This window comes from Passer domesticus, chromosome 8 (assembly GCF_036417665.1).
Source record: "Passer domesticus isolate bPasDom1 chromosome 8, bPasDom1.hap1, whole genome shotgun sequence".
NCBI classification, from domain to species: domain Eukaryota; kingdom Metazoa; phylum Chordata; class Aves; order Passeriformes; family Passeridae; genus Passer; species Passer domesticus.
The window spans coordinates 5,146,446-5,157,917 of NC_087481.1; the positions used below are offsets into that span (position 1 = coordinate 5,146,446).

Consider the following 11,472-nt stretch of genomic DNA (forward strand, 5'->3'; position numbering starts at 1 on the left):
GATCCAACCTGAGCCTGCCCCGACTCAGCTGCAGCCGTTCCCTCCAGAGGGCACCAGAGGGAAGAGGTTCCCACAGCCCCAGCCAGGGACCCGCTCCCAAGGCTGTTGCCATGGCCAGCAGGGCTGGGACCAGCTGGGATGCTCGGTTTCCATGGGCCAGGGTTCAGGAATGGGATTCCCTCATTTCCTGCTCCTGCTAAAACTGTGCTGCCACTTGCTGCCCTCCCATCTCCCATGGAAAGCACAAAAGGCAAAGATCCCGGGCTGGGATAAGAACAATTTAATGGGAACAGCAATGAGATAAACAACAAATGGGAACAGAAACAATATTGATAACAGAAAGCTAAGTAAAAGTATTTACAGGGAAAACTACAACATCAACAACCGCCTCTTCCTGGCCACGTATTTCCTCCGGCCTGGAAAGGACACCCTTCTCCTCAGGGAGAGAGAGAGTCCCTTGACTGCCCCTGGCAATAACCTAAGGTTGTAGTGAATGTAACATCATGGCCATGGCCATACTCATGTTCTTCAATCCCGCATCGTATCAGTGGCAAAAGCAGGTAAAGGTACAGGTGTCTTCCCAGCATGGATCACAGGGACCATGGATAACCAGGGCTCTTCCCAATGTGGGTTCTCCAGTGGGGGGACCAAGTTAGGGCAATACACAAAGCTCTTTCTGCAGTTGGGGCATTTATAGGGCTTCCCTTACCAGTGGCTCTGTTGGTGTCTGGTCAAGTGAGAGCTCTGGGTGAAGCTCTTCCCACACTGGGGACACTCGTAGGGCCTCTCCCCAGTGTGGATGCGCCGGTGCCTGATGAGGTGGGAGTTGTACTTGAAGCCCTTCCCGCAGCCAGGGCAGCGGAAGGGCCTCTCATCCGTGTGAATCCGCTCATGCATGAAGAGATTGGAGCTGCTCCGAAACCTCTTCTGACACTGGGGACACTCGTAGGGCCTCTCCCCACTGTGGATGCGTTGGTGGATGACGAGGTCTGAGCTGCACCTCAAGCCCTTCCCACACTCCCCACACTCATAGGCCCATTCCCCGGTGTGGATCATCCGGTGGTGGATCAGGGTGCTGCTCTGCCTGAAGCTCTTCCCACACTCCAAGCACTTGTAGGGCTTCTCCCCATCATGAAGCTGCTCATGGGCCACCAGCTCCGAGCTCTGCCTGAAGCTGTGTCCACCATCCTGCCTCAGGGTGCAGCCTTTCACCTCAGAGCAACCTGGGCTGGGTTTGCAGCCCCTCCTCCTGCGGGATCTCTGGGACTTTTCCTCCCCCTTGGATTCCTGCCCTGTGCAGCCACTCAAATCTGCCTCTTCCTCGAGTTTCTGTTGTGGGGATTTGTCCTCCCTGGTCTCCATCCTCACCGCCTTGTCTGGGGCAGGAAGGACAAGGAGAGGATGGGTTTTGCCCCTATGCCACAGGGAAAGGGAAGAAGATCCCCCAGTGCATCCCCAGCAGGACAGCAGTGGGATTGTCCTGCAGCTGGGGGCATTGCTGGGCTGGGAGATGGAGCAGGAGAGTGGGGGAAAGGGGCACTGACTTTCTCCTCACCTGCCTGGGTGTCCTGGGGCATCTTCCTCTTCCTCACAGCCTCCTCCTCCATCTGGCCAAGGTTTGGGAATGAGAAATCCTGGTCTGGGGAAAAATACAGTGTATGACTACATTGGATTAGGGGGTTCCTCCTGCCCAAGTCCATCTCCAGTGTTGCGGCACATCCACAACGAGCCCCTGTGAGCAACCTGCACTCCCAGAGCCTGGAGCCCGCTTGCTTAACCTGCTGATGGACAAGGCCAGAGGCAGGTCTGTGTGCACAGCTCCAAACACAGTTTATTGCAATGCAGAGGGTCCAGGCACAGAGACAAAATGGGGCTGAGGACACAGGGTTTGATAAGGGGGGAAAGGGGCAGGTCTGAGGGCCAAGGGCCAATGGGAACTGAGCACAGGTGGTACAGAGGAGGGGCAGCCAACTGGGGAACCAATGAGGTAACAGGGGCGGAGCATTGCATTAACCCGGGACCAATAGGGGACAAGAGAGGAGAGAACATTCTAGGGGAGTACATATAAGGAAAAAGGGCAGCTGGACTGGGTGATACCCATGAAGCCTGCTACATTCACATGAGCCTGAAAATGCTTATGGTGAGAGCATTGTCTTTAGAGGGGTGTCTCTCTCTGACCCTGGTCACCTTTGCCCTGAGCTATTACAGTTCCACTGTTGGGCACCTGGGCCTCCACACTCTAGAAGTCACTGGGAATCTGGTGCCCATGTAAACCCCAAAACACCGAGATTCAGTCCCCCAAAATACACAAATGACCAAGATTCAGCAAAAACACCCGGCCCTGGATTTCCCCTCTCTGGTCTCTCCACTTTGGGCTCCTGGAGGCCCCCCTGTCTGGGTTGCTGCAGGTCAGGTTTGTATTGGTGTTCCCCCTCTCTGGGCTGCTGGGGCTCCTGGCAATCCCACAGGTTCCCCTTCTCTGGGTTCACCACTTTGGCATCACAGGCGTCCCAGGGGTCAGCACTGTCCGGGGTCCCTGTTTCAGGGTCCTGGGGTATCCATGGGTCCCCCTGCCCATGCTGCCAACATGTCCAGGCTTCTGGAGCACCCCCAGCTCTCGCATTGCCTGTTTCTGCTCCCCCCAGTGCCGGTTTCCCTGCCAGCCCTGCCGGTCCCGGGCGATCCCCAGGTGGCTCTGGGCTGACAGTGCAGCCCCAGCACGGGGGGACCCTGCATCCTCCGCTGCCTCGGCAGCCGCGCCCAGCGCCGGGCACAGAGCTCCGGCAGCCCCCGCCGCCCCCTGCCCAGGGAGCCCCGGGGACCCCCGCAGCCGGGGCCGGCTCTGAGCGAGGTGGCCCCGAGCCCGGCTGCGTGGCCAGGGGGGCACGGCGAGCCCGGGGCCTCTGTGCCAGTGCTTCCCCTGCTCTCCCTCAGCCTTTGCCCGGCCCGGCCCCCCGAGCACAGAGCTCTGCCTGGGGGCTCCCGGCCCGAGGGGCGGCTCCGGGCCCGCCCGGCCGCTCCCGGCTCCCACAGCCCGCCCGGGGCCGCCAACAAAACATCCCAGCAACAAATCCACAAACCAGCCACTGCCACCCTGTCCTGCTGCGCCTTCCCAGGGACCCCAAGGCCGCGGCAATGCCCCCGGTGCCTCGGGACAAAAAGCTGCTCCAGCCCAGCCCCTCGGCAGCCCCAGCTGCGGCCCGTCCCTGGCACAGCGGTCCCGGCAGCTGCCCCGCTGTGGCAGCTGCAGCTCTGGAGCAGGGAGGCTCTGCGGGACCCCCGGGCTGGGCCCCCTCCCAGCCCGTGCCCACCCCGCACCTTCAGCCCGGCCTCTCTCGCTGCTCCGGCTCCTGCACAGTCCCCGCTCTCCATTCCTTGGCCCCCTGGGCTCTCCTCTGCGGCTCCTACAGCACCCGGCAATGGAAAACAATCTATTTTGGTGCATTCCGGGTGAAGCCACAACTGAAACTTTGTTCCTTTGGCCTGGCTGCAGAGACCTCCAGGGCGTTTTCTGCACACAGTCCCAGCCCCCAGCGCTTGCTGAAGGCGCTCCCTGCAAATGTCACTGTGCCAGGGCCCTGTCCTTGCTGTCACCTGCTGGGGCTGGCCATGGACAGAGCTCCCGGACTTGCATTTCCAGCTGCTGTGCAGCCAAAGCTGAGGCACCTGCACCTGCCTGAATGCAAAAACTGGAATAGGAGCCTCTCTCTCCGGGGGAAATCTCCCCTCCTGTGCCGGCCCCTGGCAATGCTGCCATTCTCTGCTGCTGCTGCTGCTGCTGGGGCACTCGGGGCTGTGGCTGAGCAGCAAAGGTGACCCTGAGCCAGGAGCTTTCCTTGGCTGCCGCAAAGCCTCAGCACACAAAGCCCTTCTCGGCGCTGTGCCCTGAGCCAGGAGGGATTGTGCCAGTCGAGCTGACCCGAAATATCTTCTCCCAGGCAGTTTTAGGACACGCACCATGGAAAAGCCAGAGCCCACTCTCAGCTTTGCGCAGTCCTCCAGAAGAATCCTGTGTGTGAAGCAGCCTGGGAACAGGGTTTGGTGTCAGGGGAGGGGAGCTCAGAGCCCTTTTCTGCCCTGTGGGCTGAGGCTCTGCATTTCCAATGGCCCTGCAGCTGCAAAGGGCCCTTTTTGGCTCAGCTGAGAACAGTTCTGCTGAGAGCCTGTCCTAAACCTGCTTTTCCTGCAAATGTGTCCAAAGGAAGCCTCATTTTTTTGCCACCCCAGGTCTTGTGTGTGGGCAGGTGTGACTGCTGAAGGATGGAACAGCTCTCCTGGGGCTGAGCCAAAGAGTGACAATTGCAGAAGGGGCTGAGCTGGCAGGGGCCCACTGGGATCACTGAGTCACAGAATCACAGAATTACTGGGTTGGAAGAGACCTTCAGGAACATTGAATCCAATCCATGCCCTAACACCACTTCAGGTAAACCCTGGCACCAAGTGCCACATCCAATCTTTTTTTTAAGAAACATTCAGGGGTGGTGACTCCACCACCTCCCAGGGAAAACCAATCCAATACTTTATTACCCTTTATCTAAAAAACTTTTTCCTAATATCCAACCTCTATTTCCCTTGGTGCAGCTTAAGACTGTATCCTCTGGTTCTGTCAGTTGTTGCCTAGAGAAGGAGACTGACTCCCACCTGACCCCCACCTGACTACCACTTGAGGAAGCTGTGGAGAGTGACAAGGTCACCTCTGCATCTCCTTTCCTCCAGGATAAACAACCCCAGCTCCCTCAGCCGCTCCTCACAGGATTTGTGTTCCAAGCCCCTCACCAGGCTTGTTGCCCTTCTCTGGACATGCTCCAGCCCCTCCATGTCCCTCCTAAACTGGGGGGCCCAGAACTGGACACAGCACTCGAGGTATGGTGCCAGAAGAGGGGAAGAATGCCAAGTACACCAATGTCAAGTACGGGGGAAGAATGAGCTCCCTGCTGCTGCTGGCCACACCATTCCTGATCCAGGCCAGGAGCCATTGGCCTTCTTGCCCACCTGGGCACACTGCTGGCTCATGTTCAGCCGGCTGTCAAGCAGTACCCCCAGGTCCCTTTGTGCCTGGCCACTGTCCAACCACACCATCTCCAGCCTACAACATTGCAGGGGGTTATTGTGGCCAAAATGCAGGACTTGGGATGTCAAGTTATTAAACTTCATCTTATTGGACTCTGCCCATTCATCCAACCATTCCAGGTCTGCCTGCAGAGCCCTCCTACCTTCCAACAGATGGACACACACTCCCAGCTCAGTGTCATCTGCAGATTTACTAATGAAAGACTCAACCCCCTCATCCATGTGGTCAGTAAAAACAATGAACAGAGCTGGCCCCAGCACAGAGCCCTGAGGGACAGCACTGGTGCCTGGCTGCCAGCTGGATGCAGCAGCGCTCACCAGCACTCTCTGGGCCGGCCATGCAGCCAGTTCTGAACCCAGCCCAGAGTGCTCCTGTCCCAGCCCTGGGCTCCAGCTTTTCCAGGAGTGAGCTGTGGGAGACAGTGCCAAAGGCCTTGCTGGAGTCCAAATAGACACATCCACAGCCTGTCCTGCATCCCCCAGGAGGGGCACCTGGTCATAAAAGGAGACCAGGTTGGTCAAACTCGACCTACCCCTCCTGAACCCCTGCTGGTTGGGTCTGATACCCTGGCCATGCTGTAAGTGCTGGGTGATGACACTCAGTATAAACTGTTCCATTTCCTTACTGGGTACTGAGGTCAGGCTGACTGGCCTGTAATTACCAGGATCCTCCTTCCCACCCTTGCTGTGAATGGGCATCACATTGAGCAGCTTCCAGTCATCTGGAACCTCCCCAGTGAGCCAGGACTGCTGGTAAATGATGGAGAGCAGATTGACAAGCTCATCTGCCAGCTCCCTCATCACCCTAGGGTGGATCCCATCTGGTTCCATGGATTATGAACATCCAAGCATCTCAGAAGTTCTCTGACTGCCTTCTCTTGGATAATGGGGGGACCATTCTGTTCCCTGACACCATCAACCAATTCAAGAAGATATTTGTCCTGGAGTCAAGCCATCTTCCCACCAAAGACTGAGGCAAAGAAGGTGTTAAGCACTTCTGCCTTCTTCTTATCTGCCGTTACTAAGTCTCTGCCTCATCCAGTATAGAACAGAGGTTGGTCTTACCCTTCCTTTTACCATTAATGTACTTGTAAAAACATTTTTTATTATCCTTTACAGAAGTCACCATTTTAAATTCAAAATGAGCTTTGGCCTCCCTGATTTTTTTCCTATATGCTCTAGAAGCCCTCTTAAATACTTACTGAGAGACCTGACCCTCCTTTCAAAGATGATTCAACCTCTTTTTATTCTTAAGGTCCTCCAAAACCTCCCCTCCCCCTCTAGGCTGGGTGATTGCCTCATTGCCTCATCTTTCAGCACAGAGGGACAGTGTTCCTGTGCCCTCAAGATCTCTGTCTGGAAGCACATCCACTTTTTCTGAACCCCCTTGCATTTAAGGGCTGCTTCCAAAGGAACTCTTGGAATAAGCCACCTAAATAGGTCAAAGTCTGCTCTCCAAAAGTCTAGTATAAAAGTCTTATTAATGTTCCTCCTGACTTCACCAAATATCAAGAATTTTATAATCTTGTGATCACTCTGCCCCAAGTGGCCTCCAACCACCACATCTCCCACCTGCCCATCTCTATTTGCAAACAACAAGATCTAACACATTACCTCCCCTGGTGCCGAGTTGCTGTCCGAGGTTTTTTCTCTACTTCCCCGGGCGGGGGAGGAGGCTGCACTGGCCGAGCTGTGGCACAGCAACTGACAGCCAGGGGGGCACTGCCCAGATGCGCCGGGGGCGTCCGGGCAGCGCCTCAGCAGGAGGCAGCAGTGATCAGCAAGAAGGCAAAGTAGAAAAGAGGGACCCGAATCAGGGCAAAGTCCAGAGTGCTTTAATGTCTCCAGGGAACGCCAGCCGAGTCGGGACCACGAGGCAGGGGTACAGCCGATTATAAAGGGACGGAACATGGAACATTTCAACCAATGAGAGAGAACTTGGGACGGAACAAACTCGTGACAAACATGCCGGCTCGCCAATAGGGAATGCGACAGGGAGGGACCCTTGTTCCCGATCCAGTCACCCACCGAGGAGGGGAGAACTTTCTGGAAATAGGGAAGGGGACAGTGGGTGATGGACAGGAACTCAGGGAGGATTTGACAGAGAGTAACCAGGGGAACAGGGGTGGAGACAAAAAACTGATACTCTCAAAAGGAGGGGTTGCCAGGGGAGGTGGGGGGGGGGGGGGACCCTAGGACCGAACCATTATAACTTTAGGGGGAAACGGAAGAAACCAAATGAACCCTGCACCACAACACCCTGGTAGGCTTTCCCATCAGCTGTGACAAAAAGTTGTCCTCCACAAACTCTAAAAATTTCCTGGACTGCCTCTTTTCAGTTTTATTAAGTTCCCAGCAAATGTTTACCAAGTTGAAGTCACCTACAAGAACAAAGGCTGATGATCCAGAAACATTCTCTAGGTGCTTAAAGAATGAGTTGTCCACCACTTCTTCCTGGCTGGGTGGACGATAACAGACTCCCAGTAGGATGTCAGCCTTGTTGGCCTTCCCCCTAATTCTCACCCACAGGCATTCAACTCCATCCTCATTAGTTTCATTACCTGTGGTGTCCAAAGCCTCCCTAATATAAAGGGCCACCTCTCCACCTCTTCTCCCTTTTGTATCTCTCCTGAAGAGCTTGTAGCCATCCAGTGCAGCACTCCAGCCATGTGAGTCATCCCACCACGTTTCTGTGATGGCAATTACATCACAGCTCTGCTGCTGCACCATGGCCTCCAGCTCTTCTTGTTTGTTACCCATGGTGCGTGCACATGCGCCTCAGCTGGGCTGCTGATTTCACCCCTAACTCAGGCTTACCACCCTTGGGCCTGCTTCCAGAGAGCCCAGCTGCATCCCTTTCCCCCTTCAGACCTAGTTTAAAGCCCTCTCAACAAGTTCTGCTAGTTCATGAGCTAAAAACTTTCTGCCCTTAACAGAGAGATGGAGCCCATCTGGTTCCAGCAGGCCAAGTACAGTAAAAGTTGCCCCATAATCAAGGAATTCAAAATTCTGCAGGTAACATCAACCCTTAAGCCACTTCTTAATAATTTGAGCTCTTCTTTACCTTTCACTGTTCTTCTTAGCCACCAGCAGGACTGAGGAAAAAACTACCTGTGCCCCTGTCCTATTAACCATCAGACCCAGTGCCCTAAATTCCCTTTTAATTGTCCTGACACTCCTCTTTTCAATCTCTTCACTGCCAGCCTGGAGTATCAGCAGTGGCTAATAATGAGAGGGCTGAATCAGCCCAGGCAGTCTCTCAGTATTATCTTGTACCCAGGCCCCAGGGAGGCAGCAGACCTCTCTGTGGGGTGGGTCTGGTCGATGTATGGGGCTCACTGTTCCCCTCAGAAGGGAGTCACTCACCATGATTACCCTTTTTTTCCTTTCGGATGTTACAGGTGGCAATACCTCTCACAGATTAATCATAATTTGGAGGCTTAATGGACAGATAATTTTCTTCTAAATCATGTGGCTGACTCCAGATCCAGGGCCTCATACCTGTTCTGAAGTGTCACCTGGCTGGGGAGTAGGGGTCAGGAGGAATTTTTATTATTACCTCCTTGAGTGGATATCTACTCCCACTCCCCTTCATCTATCAGGTGTCTTTCTGTTGTCTGAGAGTAGGAGGTATACAAGACAGTGCGAACCAAGGAGAGCATTGCTGCACTGCCAGATCTCATGGAACCAAGGATCCACTGGGACACTGCAGGGCCTTGGGAGACCATGGCACCATTGTGACACTGTGGGGCCCAAGGAGCCAAGGGACTTTGTGACACCAAAGGGTTCCCTGGAACCAAAGGGATATTGTGACACTCATTTAATCATGGAGACCAGTGAGACACTCTGGGGCCTTATGGAAACATGGTGACACCAAGCTGGCTGGGAGTGCTGATCACCTGGAGGGTAGGAGGGCTCTGCACAGGGCCCTGGACAGGATGGATCCAGGGGCCAAATCCAACAAGGTGAGATTTAACAAGTCCCAGTGCCAGGTCCTGCACTTTGGCCACAACAACCCCTGCAGTGCTCCAGGCTGGGGAGAGAGTGGCTGGACAGCAGCCAGGCAGAAAGGGACCTGCAGGGAGTGATGGACAGCAGGCTGGACATGAGGCAGCAGTGTGCCCAGGTGGCCAAGAAGGCCAATGGCTCCTGGCCTGGATCAGGAATGGTGTGGCCAGCGGGAGCAGGGCAGTGATTCTTCCCCTGTGCTCAGCACTGGTTGGGCAGCACCTCGAGTGCTGTGTCCAGTTCTGGGCCCCCCAATTTAGGAAGGACATGGAGGGGCTGGAGCGTGTCCAGAGAAGGGCAACAAGGCTGGGGAGGGGTCTTGAACACATGTCCTGTGAGAAGGGGCTAAGGGATCTGCTGGGATATTTTATCCAGGAGAAGAGGAGGCTCAGGGGAGACAAGGCAGTGTCAGGGCACAGGTTGGACTTGATGATCTCCAAGGTCTTTTCCAACCTTGCTGATTCTGGGATTCTCTGAAACCACCCTTGCAGCAGTTGCACGATGAGCCCGGGGCCTTCTCTTCAGAAGCTGCAGCAGCCCAGCTCCCTGAGCTTCTCCTGCCAGCCCCAAAGCCCATCCTGTCAGTCCTGCAGAGCCTCTGCAGCTCCTCCTCATTGCCCAGACCAGGGAGCCCCACAGGCAGACACAGCACCCTGGCCTGGGGTGCCTCTGGCAAGGGAGCAGCACCAGGCACTGCAGGAGCCTGCAGACAATTCCTGCAGCATTTGGAGGATGATCCTGCTGCCCAAGGGACGTTCCCATGGTGCCAAGTCAGGAACTGGAATGAGGAGTGGGGCCAGAGAGGAAAGGGCAAACAGGGATGGGCTGTTTGCAGGGGAGGGAACGGGGTGGGCAAGAGGAAGAAATTTGTAGCAGGAGGAGTAAAGAAAGCAAAGGTGAAGCCAAGGAAATGCTGAGGGCAGTTTGGGGGTGGCTATCAGGCAGCCCTGGCTCTGAGCAACAGCGTCTGCAGTGGCACAGGAAACTCCCAGCTGATGGGAACAAACTTTCTGACTGACTGCAGAGGCCACGACAAAGCTGAATGGTTTCCCTGGTATCCCCCAGCCCTTGCTGGCCCCAGGGGCTGATGGCATTTGTGCTGCCTCAGGTTCATGTCCCCACAGCAGCAGCATGGGGGTGCTCCCGCCTGCTCTGTGCAATGCAAACAGGGGCTCCTGAGCCAGTGCTGCCGTGGCTGTGCCTGCAAGGATGCGGCACCTCTGTGAGCTGGGGGAGAGGCCAGGGCTGCAGAGGGAGGATGTTGCTGGCAGCTCCATCAGGACGCTCTGGGACGCTGCCCTGGGTTGTGCAGCGCACTGGGGCTGGATCAGCACCTGCTCTGCTGCTCCTTCCCCTCTCCCCCAGGGCCCTTGCAGAGCCCCAGCCATGCTGTTTGCCCCCAGCCTGCCCACAGCCAGCCTGGGGCTGCTCACCCTGGGGCTTTTCTGTGCTGAGCATTGGCCTGGCCGTGTTCTTGAGAGAGCCTGGGCAAGGAGCCTGGAGGCCCCAGGGCCTGGCCTGAGGCGTCAGCGCTGCCCCAGCAGTGCCCATGGCCTGTCCCTGCTGCAGCCCCGGCACTGCCACCCCCAGGACTGTGCCCGGCCCCGAGAGCACTCAGGCCCTGCAGCAACACCAGGGCCACCAGGGCAGCGGGGCAGGGCCACGGCAGCAGCACTGCCAACACCAAGTGCTGCTGCTGCTGCTGGGCACAACTGCTGGGCCAGCACTGCTCTGCCCCCAGCTCTGCACACAGACATTGCTGCTGCAGCTCCAGAGAAGGCAAGAATAGTGGGATCTCTGCAGAAAACTTTGCTGGGTGATCCTTTAGTTCCTTTAAAACCTTTGAGACTGCAGCCCCTCATTGTCACAGTCTGTGGCCACAGGGAAGGTGGAGAGAAACAAAGTCAGAGATGGCATAAACAATCGTCTTGCTTTAGGAAGAATATTTAAAAAGGAAAACGACAGGGAAATCAAAGAACCAAAGCAAAAGAGCTATAAAAGATGACTTTTATTACAAGTGATTTGCCGAAATTGGCAATCAGTTTAATGCTTCCTAAGATGTCCAGTCATCAGTCTCCTCACTGCAGCCTTGAGCTCCTGGTTCCTCAGGCTGTAGATGAGGGGATTCAGGGCTGGAGGCACCACTGAATACAGAACTGACACTGCCAGATCCAGGCATGGGGAGGAAATGGAGGAGGGTTTCAGGTAGGCAAGTACTGCAGTGCTGAGAAATGCATTTCTCCTGCATTTTCCCTTTACAGATTCTTTCAATCATCTCCTGAGAGGTACAGTTTGTTCTGGGGCTTTTAATGAACTGATTGTACTCTTGATTTAGATGGAGACTGTAGAATTGATTTCAGATGTAGAAGAATCTGAAGTGAGCACAGAAACAAA

At 55.6% G+C, this 11,472-nt stretch overlaps 1 protein-coding gene across 1 annotated transcript; it reads right to left on the reverse strand.

Moving 5' to 3' along the window:
• Positions 1 to 162: 162 nt before the first annotated feature.
• LOC135305653 (zinc finger protein 3-like) lies at positions 163 to 3,391 on the reverse strand. Its single transcript, XM_064429396.1, has 3 exons — positions 3,319 to 3,391; positions 1,556 to 1,634; positions 163 to 1,376 (listed from the first exon to the last, which is right to left on the reverse strand). The coding sequence occupies exons 1-3, from the start codon at positions 3,370 to 3,372 to the stop codon at positions 706 to 708; spliced, it is 804 nt and encodes a 267-aa protein (XP_064285466.1). The 5' UTR covers positions 3,373 to 3,391; the 3' UTR covers positions 163 to 705.
• Between the last annotated feature and the right edge of the window lie 8,081 nt (positions 3,392 to 11,472).

Bases quoted from the DNA above. Each gene is read 5' to 3' on its own strand.
- LOC135305653 (XM_064429396.1), bottom strand. From the start codon at position 3,372: ATGGAGAGCGGGGACTGTGCAGGAGCCGGAGCAGCGAGAGAGGCCGGG. The intron at 1,635-3,318 runs GTGCGGGGTGGG...TCCCCAGACCAG, and splicing joins CGAGAGAGGCCGGGCTGAAG to GATTTCTCATTCCCAAACCT. The intron at 1,377-1,555 runs GTGAGGAGAAAG...TTCCTGCCCCAG, and splicing joins GCCCCAGGACACCCAGGCAG to ACAAGGCGGTGAGGATGGAG.